General features: G+C 41.9%; 1 protein-coding gene across 5 annotated transcripts in view; it reads right to left on the bottom strand.

Moving 5' to 3' along the window:
* Positions 1-27338, bottom strand: part of NSD3 (nuclear receptor binding SET domain protein 3) — a 118815-nt gene that overhangs the window by 75482 nt on the left and 15995 nt on the right. For all 5 annotated transcript variants that reach the window (XM_084760272.1, XM_084760271.1, XM_084760270.1 and 2 more), the window contains one exon: positions 1966-2690. In XM_084760272.1, the coding sequence (XP_084616398.1) occupies positions 1966-2646 (681 nt within the window). In that variant the 5' untranslated portion in view covers positions 2647-2690. The remainder of the gene's footprint in view (positions 1-1965; positions 2691-27338) is intronic.

Raw genomic sequence — 27338 nt, 5'->3', positions numbered from 1 at the left:
GTGGCTGAGTACTGTCTACCTACAGTTCCAGGGAATTCAACGCCCTTTTCTGTCTCCACAGGCACTGTATTCATATGATACATAGACATACATGCAGGCAAACCACTCATATACTTAAAAAAATATTTTTAAAGAAAGAATTAATTTCATTCTAAAGCCTTCATTCTCACAGAGACACTAGAACGACTGAAGGTCTCTGACTACTACTAACTACTCAATTATATTTTTCTCATAGCATGTGGTATCCTTTAAACCTCTGTGTGTGTGTACATACATCATACATACACTATAAACATACATATGCATGTGTGTGGTGATGTGCGCATGTGCGCGAGAGCACACCCACACCCACACACACACCCACACACACATGCAGGCTTGGCAGCAAGTGTCCCTCCCACCACCACAGATGTACATATGAATGAACTGGAGCCTAAGCACCTGTGAGCAGACATCTGCTCTGCGTTTATGGTCACCCCTTCAATTCTTAGAACAGTGCCTGACACATGATATTCAATCAATATGTGTTAAATGGATAAGAAAATGACAGAGAAATAGGAAAATATGTGAAATATCACACTTGGGACTCATGATAACCTAAGACCTACTGTGACCTTTACCCAGAAAAAAAAAAATCATGTATCTTATGAAATAGTACAACCCAAGAAATGTTCAATTAACAAGTAATCATTCTTTAACCCAAGACAATAAATTAACCTATTCAGAAATATGAAATATAAAAGCAGGGAAGGGTCCACACAATAAGCATCTATTGGTTTCTTCCTAAACACATATCTAGGAAATGTCTGTAGTTTGTATCATAAACAAATTGATCTATTACATACTTACTATTATTATTGCCATGAAATTCACAATCAAATCTCAGATATTAAAACAATCTATCAGAGTTGGGCATGGTGGCTTATGTCTTTGGATTAAAAAACTAAAAAATACATGAATAGATAAATAACAACAACAAAATTCATCTGCTGGGCGTGGTGGTGCATGCCTTTAATCCCAGCACTAAGAGGTAGAGGCAGGCAGATCTCTGTTGAATTCCAGGCCAGCCTAGTCTACAAAACCAGTCCAGAATACCCAGGACTACTAAGAGAAATCCCATCTCGAAAAGCCAAACAAATAAATAAATACCTAAATATGATCTACCAACATACATGGGCTTTTTATAAAAAATTCCACCTGAAGACCTAATCAGCATCTGACGTTATTGTATTTTATTTTGACACAGGATCTCACTATGTAGCCCTGCCTGAGTTGGAGCTGGCTAGGTAAACAAGACTAGGCTCTAATTCACAGAGACTCATCTGTCTGCACCTGCCTCCCCTTCCTGAGTACTAGAATTAAAGATGCAAGCCCCAGCCCCACAGGATGCTCTGGCTGTAGAGAGTTCTCCTACCTCTGCTTAGTTAGAAGCAGACACTTGGAAAACAAGTGTTAAATCTAAGCTCTATCAGCAAATCTGGCATAAAATAAAATCCCTTTTCTCTCTGTCTTTTGTCTCCATCTTCTAAAACCAAGAGTTTAGTATAAACAGGTGAAAATAACTGAATTTCTCAAGATAAGAAAATAAACAAACGGGAAGCAGAGGCAGGCCAATCTCTTGTGTTCAAGGCCAGCCTGGTTAAAAGGGTGAGTTCCAGGACAGTCAGGGCTACACAAAGAAACCCTGACTAGGAAACCAAACCCTCAAGGGGGTGGGGGTGGGGGTGGGGGTGGGGGTGGGTTAAGAGTCTTGGTGTCAAACACTTTAAAAACATTCCTTCACTAATAACTGCCATTATCTGCTCACCAAGTAGTTATTCATTGTATTTCCAAGCACCTTAACCAATGATTACATACAAGAACTCAATACAAATATTCATATTTGAAGAGAAAAACATAAAACGATTTCCAATTTCCAGTAAACATGAAAGATTACAAAACTTTACACAAAACATTTCAACTTACATTTTGTCCCTCTGGTTCTAACTTGGGGATTTTGTGTGACTTGCGCTCTTCGGACCTGGACGATTCGTGCTTGTTGCTTTTTTTCCTCTTTTCCTTTCTGCCTTCGTGCTTTGACCTTGTGTGCTCACTCGCCTGTACTTCATTTAGAAGGTCTCCACATAGGGAGGACTCAAACAATTCCCTGCCATTCTGGATAGTTTTGGTTATTTTTAGTTTAATCTCAGGTGAGCCTGTCTTCTTTGGAATCACAGTCTGTGGAACCGAAGGAGGTGGAGGAGGAGGAGGTTGTGGAGGAGAAGGTTTTTCCAGAATGTCATGCGGTCTTGTGTTTGGAATTTCTGAGTGGTAATAGTCAGTGGGGCTAAAGTTTCTAACTGCACCAAAACCGTTGGCTGACCCATTGGGATACTGACTATATGGCGGGTATTTGGTTTGAGTTTCATACAAGCTGATTGATGGTGGGTAGCCATTTGTGAGTGGAGGAAGGTCTTCTGTTGTAGGTGGATATTGAAAACCTTGTTGCAAAGTAGCTTCGAAGGGCGTCTGGCCACCATCTTCAACAATGTCACTGTTGTTATCAAAGGCATCCTCCTGGCGGATGTTGGCGGAGTCAATGAGTTGAGGTGGTTGCTGAATTGTGTTTCCCATGATCCCTTGCATGAAAGAGAAAGAGAAATCCATTGTTCTGCTCCAGCATCCTTAACTTTCCCTTTCTCTCATCGAGCCTAAAATTGAAAACAGAAGGATTAAAATGTATTAAAATTCTAAGAGGTCACAGGGTGTGGTGGTGCACCCTGTAATCCCAGCACTCAAGGAGGCAGAGGCAGGCAGACTGCTGTGAGTTTGAGGCCAGCCTGGTCTACAAAGTGAGTCCAGGACAGCCAAGGCTACACAGAGAAACTCTGTCTAAGAACAAAACAAAACAAACAAACAAAACCTAACAGGTAATAAGCCAATCAACTGACTACAATCACACAAGCGTTTCATACCAAATTTTCACATTCAGATATGCAGGCATTAAACCTACATAACTCTGACATAAAGCAAATAGGATTGGCTATGGAGCCCAAGCTGTCCTTAAACTGAGGAGCCGCCTGATTCATCCTCCCTGGTACTGGGATTATAGAAAAACAGCATCACACACAGTAAAGACCCTGCTTAGTTTCATAGCAACTTTAGCAAGTATAAGACATTTCATGCATACATACTTCATTCTTCTGTTTTGCTTTTTGAGACAAGGTTTCTCTGTGTAGCCCTGGTTGTCCTGGAACTCACTTTGTAGACCAGGATGGCCTCGAACTCACAGAGATCTGCTTGCCTCTGCCTTATTAGTCCTAGGATTAAAGGTATGTGCTACCACCATGGCATTATACTTCATTCTTTAAATGGTTATGTAGTAAACTGTAGCATGACTTTAACTGATTCAACCATATGTATGCTGTAAGTCAACTAGCTGCTTACAAGTGTTTAGTGTACAAACATGTCTACAGAAAAAACTTTGAGACAGGGCATCACTGTGTGACCCACACTGCCCTTAGACTCATGATCTTCCTACTTTTGCCCCCGAGTACTAGGATTATAGTTATGTACTCTCACATACAGCTCTTGAAGAATGTTTCCTTCAGCAGGGTACACTATCATATGCTTGTCATCACAAGATGGAGGAGACTAAAGGATCTTGAGTTGGAGGCCAAACTGAGTTATAAATAAGGAGACCCTGTCTCATAGGAAAAAAAATTCAACTATAAATCTGTGCATAGATGTATTCATACAGGGCAGATTTTAAAACTTTAGCTGTAAAACTGTTTTAATGGCTGTCCTATATCAATTTATAATCATATTAATAGTGTGTAAAGATCTAATTCTCTTCTTTCTTGGCCATTATCTAGTTGTGTGGCATATACAGTAGACTCATTATAAAATGCACATATCAGTGTCTTACTCTTGAAGATTCCAGGTTAATAAGTCTGTATATAAAGGGATTAAAGCATGAATATTTTAAGACCACAACATCTCTGCTGATTTTGGTAAAAGTCTTCTGTTAGATCACTGCAATTTATCACTATATTTAGTATACAATTTAGCATACTAAGTACACTGTATTTAGTATACAATTATGCAAAGTACAACACAGTATTTGAACATGCTCACACTGGGTAACAATGTTATAATATAGACAAGCATCTGCAATAAGGTCACCTTGTCAGAGATTGAGTAAGTCCACATCCAAGATAAAGGATTAATGAATAGTACATATACTACTTACATTTTCATCGCTGAACAAATGGGTTTTTATTACTATATGAACTCTGATTTTAACTGTCTGGAATATTGTGAAGGCTTCTGAGACATACAGACTAGTTCAGTTCTATGATTAATTAACGGTGTCTATCATCTTGGCTCAAGTAGTATCTCATACTAACCAAACTCAAAACAGCAAATTGGAGGGAACAAAACCTAACAATACACTTTTTGAGCTATATCCATCCACTCATATAGCTGCTGTTTGTTCTACTAAGCAAAGAAATAACTCGAGACATTTAGAAATTGCTAACAAATCACTAAGAAGGCACGTGTTGGCCAAGTGTGGTGGCATACTCCTTAAATCTCAGCACTGGGGAAGCAGAGGCAGGCAGATCTCTATGAGTTCAAGGCCAGCCTGATCTACATAATTCCAGGTTCCAGGACAGCCAGGGCTATGAAAAAGAACTTCTAGAAATAAATTTAAAAAAAAAAAAAGCAAAATCCATGTAAGACAACAAAATCTAATTCCTAGAATTGCTCTCCACTGAGCCAATGGGGGTGGAGAGCAAGCAGCATTCTTCTGTTCTTAGTGTCTCCTTGGGGGGGGTGGGCAGGTAGCACCAGGTATTGTGTTACTTCACCCTTCATAACAACCTGCTAGCTAGGTGGTTAGGGACTGTGATTCCCTAGCAGAGAACATGAGGGTCCGAGTGAGGGGTTAAGTGGCCTGCTGAACCCAGAAGGCAGAGGACAGCACTAGACTCAGTGCAGGCTTCCTGTGCCTCCAAACCCCACAGTCTGTAATTCCATGCTGTTTCCTCCTCCAGGCTGTCAGTTTCTAGAGGATTCATTTTGTTCAAGTGTTTTATTCCTGGACAACTGTCAAATTACCAACTATTCTAATGACTATCTCTATGTTTAAACTGTGCTTTATACAGAGTTCAACATAAAATTCTCCTAATAGCCTTTCCCCAGATATTATCTCTTAGAACAGATGGAGAAGTAGAGACACAACTCTGTCAACTGACAATTACGATTCAACTCAGTTGGCTCCTCCATTCACTGACAGTGCTGAGAAATGTTAGAAATGAAGTTGTACAGAGCAAGACAGAAATACTGCTGTAATCTGATCCTTAACAAAAACATAGAGCTCACAGCAACAGACGTAGAAGGGTTCTCCTAGTTAGCTACAGCCGGGCAAAGACTATCTGAGGGTCTCGCCGGGGTGCTGCCTCAATCAGACGGGCATGTCTGTAGGCATTTTCTTGATTGGCAATTGCTATAGGTGCGCCCAGCCCACTTGGAAAGTACCATCTCTAAGTCTTGTGCTATTTAAGAACGCTAGTTGAGCAGAAGTGAGCACTCCTCCATGGTTCCTGCCAACTTCCCTTAAAGACGGACTGTAACCTCCAAGTATCCCTCCCATGTCAAGTTGTTTTAGTCGTGGTTTTTATCACCATAACAGAATTCTGTTACCACACATAGGGCACTGCACAGATGGAAATAAGGTTTTTTCACTGATAACTTCACTAACAGCATGTTAAATATTCGCATCCAACAAGATTCAACTTGCATTTTTAGCTGTGATCACTGTCATAGATGACATACACTTCCAAATGAGTCTCTCAAGATTTTCAGATGCAGGTATTCCGATTCAAGTTTCTGTATTTTTCATTAATACCAAACAAAAGTTAAGAATGTTGACATTTTTCTTATTTCCCTTCTCTAGCCCTAAATACAAATTTTGTTTAAAGTTTTATTAAAATTCACTTTAGTTTGAGCTGAGAAGTACCATAACTATCTTATAGTTACATGGGAGTTGCAATGACAAAATTATTTTTATGTGTACTGAGGGCGCTAGGGATTACACCAAGGCCTTGTGCACTACTGAGCTACATTCCTAGTACTGTGATCATTTCTTAAAATTGTGTGTATGTGTGTGCATGCATGTGATTCAAGTGCCCATGGAGGCACCCAGAGGGCTGTGAGCTGTCCAAAATGGGAACTGGGAACCAAGCGTGGACCCTCCACAAGAGCTCTAAGTGCTCTAACCGCTCAGTCATCCCTCCAGCCCCTGATGTGCATCCTGATTTGATCTGCACAACAACTCTGGAAGGCTGCCAAGGCAGATGTGCATTAGCTTCACTTATTAGAGAACGACAGTGGATACTGGAGATTTGGAGTTTCCCAGAGCCATGAGCTAATTAGTGATTTGGCTTGAAGACTGCATTTCCTGATTTCTAAACTTGTGTTCTTTTTCACAGTATCTTTGCCAGAGAGAAACTGATGACATGAGGACAACTATACTTTAACCTCAAGAGTAACACACTCAAGACTAAAAAAAGCAGGCCTTTCCCTAACACAACTTTGCTTCTTCATCGTATTTGTCATGGCTTCTGCCCTTTTTATAGCTTCCCAGATTACAAATCAAAGATTCATGTGACTTACTCTTCCTTGCCTGTTGTCATAAAACAAGTTTGAACAAACCCTATAGTTTCTTATTTTGTTATGCTTTGTTTTCTGAGATAGGATCTCCCTATGTTGAGCTGGCTGGCCTGGAACTTGCTACGTAGCCTAGGCTGGCCCCTAACTCATATATTTAACTGCATCTGCCTCCTGAATGCTAAAATTAAAGGTGTGTGTCACCACACCTGACAGTCTCTCCCTTTAAAATCTGATTTATTCTTTGACTTCTATACTAATTTCAAAACCCACCCATCCCTCAGCACCTTCTCCAAAATTATGATCACTGATTTTCTAGATACTTCTTTTAGTTTGTTTTGAATGTAGTTGAGGCTAAGCAGGACTGAGCTCATGTCAATCTTCCTGCCTCGGTCTCCCAAATGCTGAGATTAAAGGCAGCAGCCACAACACCTGGCTACTGAGATGTCTAGCTAGCCTCTAACTCCTTTCTTTCTTCACAGCAGTTAGAAAATAGTTCTTGCAATGAGACTTCCGTAAGTCTAACTGCAAACTTAGAAACACTACAGCTTCACAATATAGCAAATCGTCTCCATGCCTTTCATGGGCAGCTTTAACCTTTCCCTCTCAATCCAAACTTCGTGTGTATGAACCAACTTTTCTGAACTCTAAGAAACAAATAATATTTGCATTTCACATGAGAAAAGATTCTTTAAAATCAGTCAATGCAGCCAACAGAAGCTGGCTAAAACGATAAAGCTGAGCTCTTTTCACAAGGTACCTTCCCTAGAAGTGCCTTCCATGGTCCTACCGTGAAAATGTCTCACTTCCCCCCAAATGCCTGCAGAAACGCACTCCTCATATCTGACACTTTCAGTTTTTGCTCTAAATGTGTCTTTCCGACAGAAACCACATCTGTTAGCTGTCCCAGCGCAAAGCTTGAGAACCGTGGCACATCACTTGAGTTTTATTCCCTACATATATGACTCTCAATCGTCCGTGTCACTGCACCTCTTCTTGATGACCGCTCAGCCTTCTTATTCCATAGCGACCGCTATTCTTCTATGTGAAATCCCCCAAACACACATGTGTTTAAATTCTTGGTTCGCTCCAGGCGCTCTTGTTTTTGTAAATTATGTGATTTTGTGGGAGGATGGGTCTGTCAGTTGGTTGTCGTCGTCGTCACCCCCTCCCGCCGCCTCTCTCTCTCTCCTTCCCCTTCCCTCCCTCCCTCCCCTTGTAGTCACCCCTCCTGCACCAGGCCCTGGTCCTCCCCACTTCTCTCCTTCCACTCCCTAATGCACAGCACACACTAAGCAGCTACTGCATGCTCTCCCTCCATGCCTTCTCCACCATGACGAATGTACCCTTTCAAACCTTCCCTCCCTTAAGCTGCTTCCTGTCAGGCATTTAGTCTTACCAACAAGAAGAGATGCCTCACTAGCCTCCTACTTCTGCTTCACCATAGTCTATTTCCCCTTGTCACTTCTCCCCCCCCCCACCTCTTGTCACTTCTTAAAAGCAAATCTAATCACTCAACTTATTCCCCTCAAAATCCTTTAACACAACAAGGGAAATGAACTACTGCTACATGAACAACAAAGACCATCATAAATGCCAGGCTGAAGGCTGTGGGTGCGGCTCGGTTAGTACAGCGCTTGTTCAGCACGCACAAGATTCTGGGTTCTAGCCATGTGTCACAGGTACAGCAGGAGGGAGATGAAGGTATTTTATTCTGTTTAGGTTTTCATGGGATGTTGTTGTTGTTGTTGTTGTTGTTATTGTAAGACAACCTCTGCATCTATCTCCCAAGTGTTAAGATAAAAACAATGTATCATCACAGCTGGACGTGATGGTGCACACCTTTAATCCCAGCACTCAGGAGGCAGAGGCAGGTGGATTGCTGTGAGTTTGAGGCCAGCCTGGTCTACAAAGTGAGTCCAGGACAGCCAAGGTTATACAGAGAAACCCTGTCTCAAAAAACTAAAACAAAAACAAAAAAACTCCAAACGATGTGTCACCATACCTGCCATGGTTTTGTTGTTCTTGCTGCTGCCTATTTTAGCAAACAGTAGAGCAATAACAACATGATCAATACCCCAGAAGCCTTGGCATTTACCAAGACTCCCAACTGTTACAAATGTGCCACATTCATTCTTGCGATCAGGATTTTTAAAGATTTGCTTATGTTTAAGGTGCATGGGTGTTTGCCTGAGTATGTCTGTGCATTACATGGTGCAGTGCTCTTGGAGAGCAGAAGGCGCCTTTGGATCCTCTAAAACTAGGGTTATAGAAGGTTGTTAATTGCCATGTGGTTGCTGGGAACTCAAACTGGGTCCTTTGGAAAAGCAACTAGTGCTCTTAACCAGTGAGCCATCTCTCCAACCCCCTCCCACACTCATGATTTTTGAGATAGGGACTCACTTTACAGCCCAGAGTAGGCTTGAATTTTTTTTTGGGGGGGGGGAGGGGGGTTGTTTTGGGGTGTTTTTTTTTTGTTTTTTGTTTTTTGTTTTTTTTGAGACAGAGTCTCCCTGTGTTAGCCTTGGCTGTCCTGGACTCCCTTTGTAGACCAGGCTGGCCTCGAACTCACAGCGATCCACCAGCCTCTGCCTCCCAAGTGCTGGGATTAAAGGCGTGCACCACCACTCCCGGCCCAGAGTAGGCTTGAAACTGGTCCTCCTGGCTCAGCCTCCTTGGAGCTGAGATACAGAAATTTAGCAGTATGCCAGACTTGTAATTAGATTTTATAATGTTTTATTTGTGCATACATGTTTGTGTATGCAGGTACATATGTGTTTGCACATAAGTGTGCACATACATGAGGAGATGAAAAGTCAACATATGTCTTCCTTACTTTCTTGCCACCTTATTTTTTGAAAGTTTCTCATTCATCCTAGAGCTCATACATTTAAGCAGACTAGTCAGACAGTAAACAACACCAACCCCGCCCCCGCCCCCCCAATTCCACCACCTTAGCACCAGGATTGCTGGTATGTGCTGCTGTGCCTGGATTTTTACATGGGTGTTGGAGATCTGAACTCAGGCTATCATGTGTGCCACAGGCACATTACTGGCTGAATCATGTCCCCAAACTGTAACCACAATTGTGTTACCTGTCTGGACATCCATCATCCCTCAGTGAGGCCTTCTAAGGTCCACCACACACTCCCCTCACAAAGCCTGCTCTTTCTCCTTTGTGGCCCTTACCATGGCATGTGCTATACAAGGGTGGGGCTGCTCTCTAAGGAGTCTTTTAGTAAGTACCTGCCCCGACTCACTGAGCAGCATACTGTAGAAGGGATGCTCAATAGTGTTCTGAAGGTTCGATAAGTAAGTGAATGAAAGGGGCTAGAGAAATGGCTGGAGGGTTGACAGCGCTTGTTGTTCTTGCAGAGGACCTAGGTTTGGTTCCCAGCACCCACAGAGAGATGTGTAAATAGTTATAACTCCAGTTCCAGGGGTTCCAACACCTTTGTCTGTCCTCCAAGGGCACCAGGAACACATGTGGTCAACAGACATACATACAGGCAAAACACTCATGTACAGAAATAAGTAAATCTAAAATAAATAAATAAATAAATAAGTAAATATCAATGAGCTGGGCAGAGGTGGCACACACCTTTAATCCCAGCACCCAGAAAGCAGAGGCAGGTGGATCGCTGTGAGTTCGAGGCCAGCCTCGTCTACAAAGTGAGTCCAGGACAGCCAAGGCTACACAGAGAAACCCTGTCTCAAAAAACAAACAAACAAAAGACTTAACTGCTATCCACTTGCCTGCCAATTTACTGGTATATAGCCTTCAACATAACTTCACACACCCAGAAGCTAATTTCATGATAAAAATTTATTATGTTCACTATAATAGGAAAATAATTAAAACACCTGACCCCTGTGGCTATGCTGTCAACTGCTCTTGTGCAAGGTACTAGGTAATTCAATGAGAAAGGAAAGAACAATAATTTTAACAAATGGTGCTACTCAATACCCTGGATGAGTTGTGAACCTCAATCTTTGATGATTATAATAAATAGAAGTAATTAAAATTATACAAACCAAAACATCAAAGTTGAAACTGTAAAACTTTCAGAAAAATACAGAAAATGTTGGGCAAAGGTCAAAACATCATGGCCTCCAACAGAAAAGGACACATAAAATTAACTTCAAATTTATTAAGGAACAGAGGTATATGATAGGCAAGAAGAACATACTTTCAAAGCATAGCTAACAAGGGCTTTATCTCAGGAACTAGTTTAGGCTTGGGGGAAACCTTGTGCTTGAGAGAAACAAAGCTCACGTACATACAGGCTTGTTTCCAATTCATAGGTGTATGCAGCCTTCAGCCTCCCAAAGGCTAGGACCCCAGGCATGCGCCAGCATGACAAGGAGCAACTTCCTACTATTCTAAGACATAAGGGCTCACTAAAGGACAATTTAAATATGTCACCTTAGATTATTAATTTAAAAAAAAATGCGTGTGTGGGGGGCGGGCATTTAAGGCCAGGCATGGTGGTGCATGCCTTTAATCCCAGCACTTGAGAGGCAGAGGCAGGCAGATCCCTGCGAGTTCGAGGCCAGCCTGGTCTACAAAGCCAGTCCAGGACAGTCAGTGCTACACAAGAAACCCTATCTAGAAATCAAAAACAAAAACAAAAAACAAGGCATTTAACTGGGCTATGGTTCCACAGGGTAACAGTCTGTTATGGTGGAGCTAAGGCATGACAAGAGGAACAGCTGGAAGCTGACACCGAGATCCACAAACAGGGGGCACAGAGAGTAGCTTCCAGCCTTGTGAAACCTGTGACAACCCTCCTTCAATAAGGCAACACGCCAAACAGCTCTACCAACCAAGGACCAAGTATTTAAATGGCCAAGACTTACAGGGGACATCTTATTCAAACCACTGGAGATACATAACAGCTACTACTTCCTTTTTGTTTGTTTTTGTTTTTCAAGACAGGGCTTCTCTGGGTAGCCTTGGATGTCCTGGACTCGCTTTGTAGACCAGGCTGGTCTCGAACTCACAAAGATCTGCCTGTCTCTGCCTAACCCAGTGCTGGGATCACAGGTGTGCTCCATTGCACCAACAGCTACTACTTTAAACAAGTCACTAGCAAATATTAACCACAATGAGCTATCCATGATTACATGGCTCATAATGTGATATGCCAACACAGCATAATCTTTGAAGTATTCTTGCCAAGGTTAAGACAAATCTAAGAAATAAAACGTGGAGCCTGCAAGATGGCTCAGCATTTAAAGGTGCTAGCTGTGTAAACCTGACCTGTGTGATCCCCAGAATCCACAGAAAGGTAGAGAAAATTGACTCCACTAAGTTTTCTTCTGATCTCTAAAGCTGTGAATAGTTATATATATGTGTAACATCTACATAGATGTAGTTTATAGATAGATAGATAGATAGATAGATAGATAGATAGATAGATAGATAAATAATGGATAGAAAGATGGATAGACAGATAGACCTTTGAGTTCACTGTGTTGCTTTCATGTACACAATTTCAAGGTGTTTGTATTTGGATAACCAAATAGAGGCTCATCTCTGGGAAAGAACAACTCTCCCTCTCTCAGTCATTATTATTTGCCTAGAGATAGTTTCAAAAAATAGGCCCCTCTGATAATGTCCTCTTCCTGTTTGCATATCTATCAGTACTGTCATTGGTTAAGTCTTGCTTAGGCAGTCATACTGCTGTCATCGTGGGTGCAGCTTCCTTCTCAATTCCAGGAGACACAACCTTTTTGTTGTAGTGCTGGGGTTGGACACAGGGCCTTACACATGCCGTATAACTGCCCTATCTACAGCCCCAGTTGCAGCTAATAATTTTCATAACTAACACTAATCTAACTTAGAAGAGAACTCCTTATCCTTAGAAAAACCATGTCTGGGCTGGAGAGATGGCTCAGCAGTTAAGAGCACTGTCTGTTCTTCCAGAGGTCCTGAGTTCAATTCCCAGCACCCACATAGCAGTCTCAACTGTCTATAATTCCAGTCCAGAGGATCTGAAACCCTCTCAAAGACATACATGCAAGCAAAAAAAACAATGCAAATAAAATAAATAATTTTTAAAATTCATTTTTGTTTGTTTGTTTGTTTTCAGGCAGACTGGATGTGAGATTTACTACTACCAGGATTTGATGGGAGTATAGGACATCACAGTAAAAGCCTGCAGAGTACTGGGTATGTCACTTGCCAAGGGCACCATTAGTGGATTTATATTTGACCCCACAGCCAGGGATAACTTGAACTTGGTTCTAGCCAGGGCCTCAATCACATGTTCCTTACTCTGGAGTCCGGTGCATGGATAGATATGATGACCTGGCCATTGTGCCCTGGGGCTCCCCAAAGGAACCATACATACCCATCTGGAGCTTAGCTTACTGACAGCACTGAGATCAGATGCATATGAACAGCTGCCTGGAAAATGTCTCCAAGATGCCATACAGGCAACAGGCAGCATGCACTATCAAGAACGCTGCTGTTTGCAGCCACTCCATACTGGGCCCCATCAAGCAAGGGAGCTGCTCAGTTTAACTGACTGAAGATTCATTCATTCATTTCTCTTCCTCCCGCCGCCCCCCCAAGACAGGGTTTCTCTGTATAGCCCTGGCTGTCCTGGGCTCACTTTGTAGACCAGGCTGGCCTCAAACTCAGAGATCTGCCTGCCTCTGGGATTGAAGGCATATGCCACCATGCCCAGCTTCTTTCCTTTTTCTTAATTCAAGGCAGGGTCCCATTATGTAACCCTGTTTGGCCTGTAACTCACTATGCAGATCAGGCCACAATAAAGGGCCCTCCTATCTAAGGGGAGCACAGAGGAAGCTGATGCTGCCCCCATTAGAGGTGTAAGGGAGGGGAATAGGGCAGAAGATAGAGGAAGAGTGGGAACTGGAAGATAAGAGCGAGGCAATAGCAACTGGGATGTAATGTAAATAAATTATAATAAATACAATTTTTTTAACTTTTTAAAGTAAAAAATGAGAAAACAGTTTATTACAACCTTTTTATTTTGTATGCACACACATACAGGTCAGAGAACAGCTGTCAGGAACTGGCCCCTTCCTTCTACTGTGTGAGTTCCACAGATCAAACTCAAGTCGAGCTGGGTAACAAAGTGCCTTTACCTGCTAAGCCATCTTGCCAATCATGGACCAGTTTTTGTTTTATTTTGGTTAGACAGAGTATCACTATGTGGCTCTGGCTGGCCTCAAACTCACAGAAATCCACCTGCCTCTGCCTCCCTAGTGTTGGGATTAAAAGAATTTGCCACTACACCTATTTTTTATACTTATTTTTCAAGGTATTTTGGAACTACACATGTTATTTTACAGTAGGTTTTATACACAGAAGAGCCACGCAGCAACCTGTCAAGAGCAGGCATATGGACTGATGCCAGATTAGAACTTCACAAAAGAGGAACCATTCTGTGTTGACTGGCACACACTGTTAGGCTCAATGCCCAACTCTAAGCCATGTGGGCCTAGGATTTTAGGCTGCTTTTCCTATATCCCTAACCTTTCTTTAATTTCTTTTTTTAGAAAGAATTGTTGTTCAGTGTTGTAAGAATTAATATTTAATCTATAAAGAACGCTTAGGACAGTGCCTAGTGTAGTTAGCTTTCAGCACCTCTTCACTATTATTTGCTACAATACTATATACAAAAGAACTGCTAAAAAAAAAAAAAAAAGAGGAGGAGGAGGAAAGGGGCGGGGCAGCAGCACACACCTTTAGTCCCAGCACTTGGGAGGCAGAGGCAGGCAGATCTACAGAATGAGTTCCAGGATAGCCAAGGCTACATAAAGAAAACTTGTCTTGAAAAAAAAGAAAGAAAAGATCTGACCTAAAGAATTTACAATGTTTTTTTTTTTATTTTATTTTCTGTGCATGAGTATTTGCCTGCATGTATGTATATGCATCATATGCACATCTGGTGCCCGTGGAGGTGAGAAGAGGGTGTCAGATTCCTGAGAACTGGAGTTACAGCCCAATGGAAGCCACTGCATGGGTGCTGGGAACCAAACCCAGATCCTTTGCAAGAGCAGCAAGTGCTCCTAATCACTGAGCAATCTCTAGCCCTTGCAACATCTTTAGTAAGATTCAGTGAGTAAGACTTAAAAATAGAGGAAGCAGTGTGAACAGAAGGTGACCAAGAATCCAATTGTACTGCCACTGTGGTTAAAAAAGACATTTGAGGAAGAAATAAGGACATTTGAAGCAAGGAAGCACTGAGGCATGGAGGCAGGCTGGGGAACTTAGGGAGTTTTTCACCCACTGCATTAAAAGCACCCTGTACAGATAATTTAAAATTCTGGTATCTTTGTACCCTACATAAACCCCAGACAAGGACAATGCACCTAAGATGGGGCTGTATTCTGGTAGTGGAGTGTTGGCCTGGTGTGTACAAAGCATGGGCTTGATCCCAGCACTATAAATAAATAAATCCTCATTTTTACTACTAAACATAATTACGATAATATACATACCACCCCAAGACAGGATTTCTCGGTGTAGCCTTGGCTGTCTTAGACTCTCTTTTGTAAACCAGGCTGGCTTCGAACTCACAGAGATCCACCTGCCTCTGCCTCCCCGAGTGCTGGGATTAAAGGCCTGCGCCACCAACCCAGCTCTGATGATAATATATAGATATAAATTGTTGATAAGACCAGGCTGAAGAGTCGCTTCAGTAGTTTAGAGTACTTGCTGCTCCTGTAGAAAATCCCACTTTGATTTCCAGGATCCACACTGTGACTCACACCCAACCATCTGTAATTGTAGTCCTAGGGGACCTGACGCCTTCTTCCGACCTCTATGGGCATGAGGCACATGTAGTCTGATATATACATGTAAGCAAAACATTCAGACACATAAAGTAAATATTTTTAAATTTAAAAAAATAGTATCACCAATAGATAACGTTTAGCAGTTTACTATATATCAATCCTCCCCAGGCTGACATCCAACATGCTTTACAGTCAAGGAAAACCTTAAACTTCCAATCCTCCTGCCTCCACTTCTAAAGTGATAATATTATACACATGTGCCACCATAGCGTGACTTTATTCTGATCTGGGTCTCAAACTTTATGCTTTGTGTATGCTAAGCAAGTACTACTAAGGATTTATATCCCTAGCCCTGTGATCTGTACTTTTAAGTAAATAAAATTGCTACACAAACAACTTATGGCAAATTATTCCTTTTATTAATACTTCAAAGTTAAAAAGAGACAGAGACAGAGAGACAGAGGCCGGTAAGACGGTAAAGGTCTTTCTGCCAAGCCTGATGACACCAGATTTAATCCTTGGGACACATGGTGGATGAAGAAAACTGACAGCTGGGGGTGGAGAGATGGCTCAGCAACTAAGAGCGCTGGCTGCTCCTCCAGAGGTCCTGAGTTCGATTCCCAGCAACCACATGGTGGCTCACAGCCATCTATACTGGGATCTAATGGCCCTCTTCTGGGCTGCAGGTGTACATGCAGATAAAGCACTTATATACATAAAATAAATAAAATCTTCAAAAAAAATTAAGAAAGAAAACTGATAGCTACAAGTTGTCCTTTGGCCCTTGGCTCTACATGTATACCACACACATACACATACTAAATATACATGTGTTCATGCACATACACGTGCTAAATAGATAAATATAATTTTTTTGAAAGAAGGCAAGGTGCTAGAAAGATTGCTCAGTCAGTAAAGACTTGCTTTACTGGGCTTGCTAGGCAAACATGAGGGCCTGAGTTTGAGCCCAAAGACCCATGTAAAAAGCAAAGCGTACTAGGGAGGAGACAGGTACTAATCTAGCCAGACTTATAAGCTTCAAGTTCTATGAAATACCCTGTTTTGGTTTTTTGTGGTTTTTTTTGAGAGAGGACAATTGAGAATAATGCTGATATTGACCTTTGGCCTCCATATACACATACAATGAACAAACATGCACATACACACAAACACACATGCAGTCACACTAAAAATAAACTTAATGAATGTTTTTTAAAATTCTACTGCGGCCAGGGGTGGCGCACGCCTTTAATCCCAGCACTCGGGAGGCAAAGTCAAGCGCTGTGAGTTTGAGGCCAGCCTGGTCTACAAAGTGAGTCCAGGACAGCCAAGGCTAACACAGAGAGACCCTGTCTCGGAAAAACAAAAACAAAACAACAACAACAACAACAAATCTATTGCATGCCAGGCACTGGTGGTGCACGCCTTTAATCCCAGCATTCGGGAGGCAGAGGCAGGTGGATCCTTGTGAGTTCGAGGCCAGCCTGGTCTACAATGCAAGTCTAGGACAGCCAAGGCTACACAGAAGAACCTTGTCTCGAAAAAATAAACAAAACAAAACAAAATCTATTGCAGCTGTCCACATAGTTTCAAAGCAGAAAGGAAAAAGAGAAAAAAAGAAAGGGAAGGGGGAGGGGAGTCGAAAATTATCAACTAAAGTTGTAGACTCATTTTTCTCCCAACTTATTCAGGGAAAGGGTAATAATTTTAAAAAGTGTTATCAAGTTAAGCATGAGATCTTTAATCTCAGCACTCAGGGTACAGAGGCAAGTGAACCTCTCCAAGTTCACAGATAGCCTAGTCTACATAGAAAATCCCAGGCCAACCAGGGCTACATAGTAGAACCCTATCTCAAAAAAACAAAACAAACAAACAAAAAACAAAACAAAAAGCCAGGCAGCAGTGGTGCATGCCTTTACTCCCAGCACTTGGGAGTTTGAAGCCAGCCTCATCTACAAAGCGAGTACAGGATATCCAGGGCTACACAGAGAAACCCTGTTTCAAGGAGAGAAAGAGAGAGAGAGAGAGAGAGAGAGAGAGAGAGAGAGAGAGAGAGAGAGAGAGAGAGAGAGAGCGCACGAAGGAAAGAGGGGATCAGATTCTTTTGTTTTTTGTTTTTAGATTTATTTATTTATTATGTATACAGTCTTCTGCCTGCTTGTACACCTGTAGTCCAGAAGAGGGCACCAGATCTCATTATAGATGGCTGTGAGCCACCATGTGGTTGTAGGAATTGAACTCAGGACCTTTGGAAGAGCAGCCAGTGCTCTTAACCTCTGAGCTATCTCTCCAGCCTATGAATCAGATTTTTTTGTTTTTTTGTTTTTGTTTTTGTTTTTTTGGTTTTTCGAGACAGGGTTTCTCTGTGTAGCCTTGGCTTGGCTGTCTTGGACTTACTTTGTAGAACAGGCTGGCCTTGAACTCACAGCAATCCGCCTGCCTCTGCTTCCTGAGTGCTGGGATTAAAGGCGTGCACCACCACACCCAGCTTAAAAAACATGTTATTAGTACAACAGATTTGAAACTCAAAACACAGTTTCCATGGTCAGTCAATGGAATCACATGAACATCCAGAGCTACTGCAGAAAATACAACCAATCATGCTAAAAAGCCAAGTGCACTGGAAATAACCACATTATAGCAACCAGAGGAAAGTAGTGGCTATAACATACTCTCTACAAGGTCCAGAATAGGCCCTTTATCTTATTGGAAACAAACAACACAAGGAATCAAGATTTCTTCATGTGAACTGTTAAATGGTGCATTTCCCCAAGTTTATGATAAATCCAATTACAGCTTGTTTCCATAGCAACAAAAACGAAATGCACTCAGTCTATGGAAATGAAGCTATATGCTGATCCTCAAAAATCAGGCAATCTTATTGTTTGGCTACTACTGTGACAAAAATAAAAGCCAACTAAGACATTTAACCTTGAGAGAGTGAAGAGTCGCCTTTAAAACACAACAGTGTGGAGTTTGTGTTCTATTTACATTTAATCTCTGTATAGATATGGTCAATGTGAATCTTGGACTCTAAGTTACAAAATTTGAAGTTAGGTGTAGTGACACACACCTTTAATACCACTGCTCTAGAGGCAAATGCAGGCAGATTTCTTTGAGTTCCAGAACAGCTTGTTTCACATAGTGAGTTCTAGGCCAGCCAGAGTTATAAGGTGAGATCCTGCCTTTAAAAAAAATTATCATCATCATTGCTGGATGCTGGTGGCACATGCCCAGTGCTTAGGAGACAGATCTCTGAGTTCAAGGCCAGCCTGGTCCATAGAATGAGTTCCAGGGCAGCCAGGGCTACACAGAGAGAAACTCTGTCCCCCCAAAAACTAATATAACAACAACAACAACAATAACAATAATAATAAATGATGATAATAAACACTTTTAGTACTGCCCACTTTGATTTCATAATTTAAAATGCCCTTGTAGTAATATAACAAGTGTACATTTATAATAACAGAAGTGTGCTATTTTGCTTTATACCTAACTTTAAAACTGGAGGCCACTCAGCGGCTATTAAAAAAGAACAGAAGAAAAGTCAAGTTCTGCATTCTGTATATGGTCCAAATCACACTAAAAACTAATATTCCTCCTCTATAACTCACACAGGGTTGTGTGTGTGTGTGTGTGTGTGTGTGTGTGTGTGTGTGTGTGTGTGTGTGTGTGTACGTTTAGGTTTGTTTCATCTTGAGTGTAGCACTGGCTGTCTTGGAACAGAGATCCACCTGTTTTAGCCTCCCCAGTGCAAAGCTCTCATGGGTCATTTCTACTCATAAGTTAATGTCACCATTCAGTTATAGTGGTGGAGCTTTCAGAAAAAAAAAATAAATAAATAACAAAACCCCACAGGTTCTAAGAATGTGACCACACCTCAGCATCACCAAAAAGGAAGTGAACGACAATGTTTACCTTCACAAAAACAGCTAGGATTGATAAGCATCTCATCTCCTTCCCAGAGATGAAAGGCCAATACCGGAATTTGGCACAGTAGCTTCAATAGAAGACCAACCTCTGAAACAAAATGGATCCTGCTCAAAATATTTTGTGGAGAACTACAAATAAACGTTCAAATGGAAGCGGTTGTTCCATTTATCTTTAGATTATCCTACTCCCTGAGAGAGCAAACACCAGATTAGAAAGCTTACTACATTGCCAACAAACAAAATGAACTGCTTTCAGTGACATTTTATGTATACAGATACAAAAATCTGGGTAGAAATATCTAATTTCTAACTAAAATTTGAGCATTTTTCTCTCAGTTTGTGAAGCCCATGGTAATGCAAACACAGACTTTCAGACATTACATAATGGCATTGTCTCTATAGGTACTTTACTTTGTTTGTTTGTTTGTTTGTTTGTTCCCTATGGCCTTTTAAAAGGCAATTTGAGGATATCAAAAGTTTACAGTTCAATTCCCAGCAACCACATGGTGCTCACAGTCATCTATAATGAGATCTGGTGCCCTCTTCTGGTGTGCAGGCACACATGCAGGCAGAACACTGTATACATAATAAATAAATCTTTTTTTTTTTTTAAAAGGTTACAGTTTGAAAAGAACTTCTACCAAACTGCTGGATTCAGTGGTGCACACCTTTAATCCCAGCACTTGGGAGGAAGCAGGTGGATTTCAGTGAATTCCAGACCAATCTGGTCTACACAGTGAGTTCCAGGACAGTCAGAGCTACATAGTGAGACTCTGCCTTGAAAAAAAAAAAAAAGGAAGAAAGGAAGAAGGAAGGGAGGGAGGGAGGGAGGGAGGGAGGAAGGAAGGCTGGCCAAAGGAACTACTATCATTTTGGTTGAGGCTAACTCTGAAAGCTAAAGGCTTTCCCTGAATGACTTTCCAGCAATCATAATAAAACATTATTATCCCACAAAGGCACTACAGCCTTTTTCTATGAGAACTTAGGTTCTGTATTAGCAACCTGATGTGTGGATCTTCACTAAAGGTACTTTCCAAGGGAGCTTTCAGAAAGAAATCTAAGCTGATGACTGATTTCTGGGTTTAGTCTCAAGTTTTGTTTTTTATCTAGGGTAGTTATAAAGGAGGGGGGCATTAGTGATGCACAGTCACACTGTAGTTTGTACTGAGGACCTTCTGCTTGTAAAGCAGAGGTGATAACCACTACACTATGGAGCTCCTGACTTCTGAGTTTAAGTGGAAAACTTACTTGCTTAAAAAAAATAAACAATTAAACAAACAACAACTGTGGGAGGCAGAGGCAGGTGGATCACTGTAAGTTCGAGGCCAGCCTGGTCTATAAAGCAAGTCTAGGGCAGCCAAGATAACACAGAGAAACTCTGTCTTGGGGGAGGGGGGGACCAACCAGAAGCTCGACTGATAAAGCTACCCTCTACCAAGCCTGACCACCTGAGTTCAGTCAGGTTGGGGAGAGAACCAATTCCTATGAGTTATCCCCTGACCACATGCACACAGGCAAACACACAAAAGTGGAATTAAGTTTTTAAATAGAAATAAATACCTAAGGAGAGATTATATGTACTTTATATTGTGATGAGACTTTCCTCACTTTCCACTAAAGTAAGAAGCAAATCACATCTATTTACTCAAGTTTCTAGGGTTTCCTGATTCTAGACACAAGCTCTTCTCCCAGCTCAGCCTCAGGTAGCTGGACTACACACAGAACCAAGCCTAATATTTTTAAAGAGATTTTTTTTTTAAGTTTTTATTTTATGTGTAATGGGAACTGTGTCTTGTTGGGTGATGCTCTGGATATAGAAATGATGGTTACACCGCTTGTACATACACAAAAAGTCACCCCACCGTACACTTTGAAAGAGTGAGTTTTAGCCAGGCATGATGGTCCATGCTTTAGAGAAAGATGTCTATGAGAGACTGAGAAGGCAGAGACAGGAAGATGTCTGTGATTTCAAAGCCAGCCTGGTCTACATAGCACCTTCTAGACTAACTACACCTATATGGTGAGATTGTCTAAAATAAAAGTAATTAAAAATTTTAAAAAGTGAGTTTTAATAAGCATGAATTGTGTCTCAAAAAAACAACTCCCACAAATACACAAGGTTTTCTTTTTAAAAAATCAAGTACGAACATTTCATAATAAAATTTATATTATCCATTCAAAGAATTGCTGATTTCAGTGTATATGGTAAATGTGCTTAAAATGAAATGTTTTACACTTATGTTGAGGTTCAGTAATTAAAAGGTGACGTAGCAGCCGGGCGTGGTGGACACACCTTTAATCCCAGCACTCGGGAGGCAGAGGTAGGCTGATGAGTTCGAGGCCAGTTTGGTCTACAAAGCAAGTCCAGGACATCTATTGGTCTACAAAGCAAGTCCAGGATATCCAGGACTACAAAAGAAACCCTGTCTCAAAAAACCAAACCCCCCCCCCCAAAAAAAAAGTGAGTTAGCAGAAAAGGACAGATAGAAAATGGAATCAGAGCAGTCACAGGCTCAAGCCTGCATACAAGTGGCATGACAGGGGCAGCACGATAGCTCAAGAGTCAACCAGTTGAGAAACGGCACTGAAACAGCTGTTAACCACATAGGTAAAAGCAGGCAGTACTGAGCCGGGTGTGCTGGCACACAGTCCTAGTACTTACAGGCAGAAGCAAGAGGATGTCTGTGACTTAAAGGCTAGCCTAGTCTACCCAAGGAGCTCTAGGACAGCCAGGGCTACACAGAAGACCCTGTCTGTCTGTCTGTCAGACAACACCTCACCATATATAGCACTACACCATGTAGATTACAGAACTATTATAAAAGGTAAAACAAAGGGCTGAAGACTTGGCTCTGTGGTACCCAGGTTCAACTCCCAGCACCCACATGGAGGCTCACAACCTCCTTGGGCACCAAGCACCATGTGATGCCTAGATGCACATACAGGCAAAACACTCATACACATAAAATAATAAAAATTTAAAAACTTTTAAAGGTGAAACAAGAATATTTAGAAAAGCACACAGGAGATCTTTATTAGTGAGGATTGGAAAGGACTTCCCTCTTTCTGATTTTTTATTATATTTCTTTCTTTGTTTTGTTGGACAGAGTCTCGATATGTGGCCTGACTGGCTTGAACTCCCCATGTAGACCAAGCGGGCCTTGAACTCAGAGATACTCACCTGCTTCTGCCTCCTGAGCTTCAGTGCTAAGCCAGATGGCTTTTCTTTCCTCAGGCATTACTAGGAACCCCTGTTGGGAATGGTGGTACATACATGCAACTGCAGCACTTTCTGCAGGCTGAGACATTAGGATCTAGAGTTCAAAAGCACCTTGAATCCCAGTGCTCAGGAGATGAGGCAGCCTTAAAGTCAGACGGGTCTACATAGCTAGCTCAGCTCAGCCAGGGTTACATAGTAAGATACGCTCTCAAAAACCAACCCAAACAAGTGAAAAGACCCGCTCCGGGTCAAAGCTGGGTTCTAACCTCCTGCTTTCTCCCAAGTCTAGCACTTCTTCCCACTCACTGCTTATGCTTTATAAGTCCTTGTCTTAATTAGAGCAAGTCTCCTAATTCATTCCAGTGTCCTCCACCTCCCATCCATGCCTTACAGCATACACAGCACTTAAAAACAAAAAGGCACGTGTGGTTTGAGTGAGAAACATTCTCCAAAGACTCATGCATGTGAACACTTGACCCCCAGTTGGTAGCATCAGGAGAGGTTATAACACTTTAGGGTGTAGAACAGTGCTAGAAAAAGGACACCACTGAGGAGGGCTCTGAGGATCAAAGTCTTGCTCCATTCCCTGCTTGCTCTCCCTATTTCCTGTTTGGGGATAGAATGTGATTAACCAGGTTCCCACTTTTACCTCCATGCTTTCCCAGCCATTACGGACATCTAGCCCCTAGAACTAAGCCAAAAATAAACTCCACCATAAGTTACCTTTGGTCATGGTACTTTATCATGGGGGAAGTGGGGAAGAGGGAAGTAAGTTGGGGCTGGAAAGATGTGGCTCACAGGTTATGAGCATTTGCTGCTCTGGCAAAGGACCTAGAGCTAGGATCCCGGCATCCACGTGGTGTTTCACACTGGATATCCTATTCCTGAGATCCTATACCCTCTTCTGGCCTCCATGAATCCAAGGTATACACACTGCACATACACAAACATGTAGGCAAAACACACAGACATTTTTATCTCAATAAAACAAACAAAGCAGCATTTAACCTTAATATGACTCTCTATGCCTCAGAACAAACCTAAAAAGTTGAAGCCACTTCATACTGTGGCACCTGGCTACATAGCCAGCCACCTTTTCTGGTGCGCCTAGCCTCCCATTTTATCCTCCACCATGCTACCATTTTCTCTCATCTACCACTCAGTCTTAGGATTCTACTCAGGTGTTAATATACCCTCCAAAGCCAGGTCAAGGGTCTCCTCCACTCACATAGCATTCTGCTTACATTCCACCACAACACTAAACACCTAGTCTAGTGCTTTCTTGTCATAAAGGAACGGGGGTGTGTGCATGTGCTTGTGAGGTGAGCATGATTTCAAAACATTTCCACAAGGAAGAACAGCAAAACACTTCACTACATCCATTCTGGGCTCCAGCTGCCATCAGTTACCCTCTGTGGTCGGAGAGAAGTCCCAGTGAAGGCCCATGTCAGCTCCCCCCTCCTTCCCATGCTGCTGCTGCTGTTATAATGGGAAAGAAACCAAATGTTACAGCCCAGGTATGCCCCTCCCCAGCCCAGCCTAGGCAGATTTGTCTAATAAAACAAGCATTTAATGGTTAGACACTGAGCTAAGGGCTAACATTAGAGGGCTGAAGACTCAGACAAGGCCCTACAATCCTACGGCTTACAATAGTAGGGAGAAAGGCAACAAAGACAAGCACTGGGGGTGGCGCTCAGAGACCAGTCCTGATAAGAGGGCATCACTTCCTACACAGCGCCTGCATTATGTCAAGTCCTGAGCACTAGAGATAAAAGATAAACAAGACAGAGTCCGTCCCTCCTGGCAGAATATACCTAGGGCTAAGAAGAGGAAATGTGGAGTAGCAGACATGTCCAGGCTGAGGAGAGCTCAACTGTTCTCTGAAGGCTGGCTGACAGTAGATAGCACCTCAAGGAGTTGCAGTGAAGAACTTTCTGAGCTTCTCGGTGTTATAAGTAACAAGTGAGTTGGATTCTTTTCTTTTTTTTTTTTTTTTTAAAGATTTACTTATTTGTTTTTTTGTATATACCAGAAGAGAGAATCAGATTCCATTATAGATGGTTGTGAGCCACCATGTGGTTTCTGGGAATTGAACTCAGGGCCCCTGGAAGAGCAGCCAGTGCTCTTAACCGCTGAGCCATCTCTCCAGCCCCTGTGAGTTGGATTCTTGAAATGCTATGAAATCAAATTATATGCATTTAATGAAAATACACCACATAACTGGGAGTGGAAGGGAAGGTACCAGAAAGTAAGGGCAGAATGAAGTGTGTACTAAGAACACTGGAATAGATTCTCTTTGAAGACCCACAGCTAACTGCAGTACCTATCACATGTTCAATAAATCAATCCTAATAGAAAGCATATGAGTGACACAGGACTGGGGTAACCATCAGACTATTTTATTACCATGAAGTGTACATGTTACTGACATGTCACCAAATGTTTGTTAACATGAATTACAGACTGGCTATGTGCACCTGTGGGATGGTACATGTGTCTGTGCACATGCCTGCAGAGACTAGAGATTTTCCTATATCACTCTCCCTTTTATCTTTTGAGACAGGGTCTCCCACTGAACCTGGCTGGTCGATAAGCTCCCAGGAATCCTACCTGCTCACTCCCCAGTTTCAGGGTCACAGGTGAAACTGCTATACCTGTATTTTTATGTGGGTACTGGGATCCAAACTCAAGGTTCCGTACTTGTATGGCAAGCACTTTACCAACTGAGCCTGCACCATATTTGCTTTTTGTTGTTGTTTATTTGAGACAGGGTCTTTCTATGTAGCTCTGGCTGTCCTAGAATTCACTATGTAGACCAGGTTCGCTTTGAACTCACAGAGATCCACCTGCCCGTGCCTTGCAAGTGTGGAATTAAAGGCATGCACCACCATGCCCAGGGAGATTTGCTTTCTTCCTAAAAGAACTTGTAAAGAAAGCTTATAAAGTATCAGCAGCATTGTGCCCAGCACAAGCCTATCAGCAAGAAACAGATCGCTGTGAAAAAAGCAACAAAGTAAACTTTACCCCAATTACTTTTAAATCTTTTCAATGGTTTCATTTGCGGTTTTATTTTAGCTGGTAATATTTTCATAAAAAAAGAATTAGCCTGGTGTGGTGGTGCACACTTTTAATCCCAGCAATCGGGAGGCAGAGGCAGGCAGATTGCTGTGAGTTTGAAGCCAGCCTGGTCTACAAAGTGAGTCTACAAAAGCCAAGGCTACACAGAGAAACCTTGTCTCGAAAAACAAACAAAAATTAAATTAAATAAAAAATAAAATTAAAAGGCATTTTATTAAATGCTGAAAATATGGACAGTGATGACCTGAGCTCAATCCCCATAAGCCACATGGAAGAGACAATCAACCACCAAAAGTTGTATTCTAATCTCTACTCATGCATGATGGATGCAGCACACACAAATGAATAAACGTAAAAAAATTAATGCTGAAAATACACAATATAAATGTGTCATCTAAGAGTCACTGACTAAAATAGTCTTTTAACTATTTATATAATCTTACATAACATGATGTTCTGTAAAATGACATCTAATAACTCTACAAACATATAAGAACTACTGACAGTGTGCTACAATTCATATGGGGTACATTATGAAGCTGTCTCTTGCATCGGTGTATTAAAATTTGGTCACTATTAATGGGATTATAAGAAACTGTCATAATGTTTAATGAAAATATTAGAATCAAGATTCTAACAAAAGCCTCTAACAAAAATGACTCTCCCTAAAAAAGGAAAATGACTTTTTTATATTAATTTCAAATTAATACAAGTTCTGTCCTAAATACCAAAAATCATAAATGTTTGAAGTGCCTTTTGCACAGTTTTACTGTTGGCAGACTGGCCAGTTAATATATCTAAAGTTCACGTTCGTTTGGCTGTGGGTTTATTTCTGCCCCCCCCCCCACCCCCAAGACAGAGACACAGAGATCTGCCTGTCGCTGCTTTTCCCTCCCAAGAACTGGGATTTAAAGTGTTTGACACCATAACCAGCAAATTTTGATGTCTTCAACATCCAAAACAAAGTGTGGCAGTACTTTCTTCTGATATGGAAGAGAAGCATCTCTGACGGAAATTGTTGATAACAGCTACCCAAGTGGCATATGCTTTAAATCCCAGCGCTCAGGAGGGGGAGGCAGAGGCAAGCAGATCTCTGAGTTCAAGACAAGCCAGGGCTACGTAGTGAAGCCCTATCTCAAAAAAGAAAGCAAAATCAACCAACAGAAACCTACCTAGTACTTACGTTGCATTCATTTCTGCACTCCCATTCCTAGTACCATAACCATAGATGAACACAGAAGCTGCTGAATGAATTCACAGATAGCAGAAAACACAAGCATGCCAACATACTAAGCTTGCATTGCTCCACTGTGCCTGAAATAATCACAAGGATCCTATGAATAAAGTAGTGCATGGAGGAGAGCTAGAGAGAACACTGAAGATAACTATGCTGCTGATTTTGAAAAAGTGGAAGGAGCCAGATGTGATGATGCACACCACCTTTAATCCCAGCAGAGGGAGACAGAGGCAGGAGGATCTCTAGGAGATGCAGGCCAGTCAAGGCTACATAATGAGACCTTGTCTCAGAAAAATCAAGTTGGGGAGGGAGATCTAGAGAGGTCTAAGCAGTTAAGAGCCCTTGCTGCTCTTATACAGGACCCTGGATTAGTTCCCAGCCTCTATGTAGGGACTCACAACCATCTGCAACTCCAGTTCTAAAGAGTCAGACCCGCTCCTCT

Source organism: Acomys minous (genome assembly GCF_964271855.1).
Source record: "Acomys minous genome assembly, chromosome: 15".
NCBI classification, from domain to species: domain Eukaryota; kingdom Metazoa; phylum Chordata; class Mammalia; order Rodentia; family Muridae; genus Acomys; species Acomys minous.
This window is presented reverse-complemented; position numbering and strand designations above follow the sequence as displayed.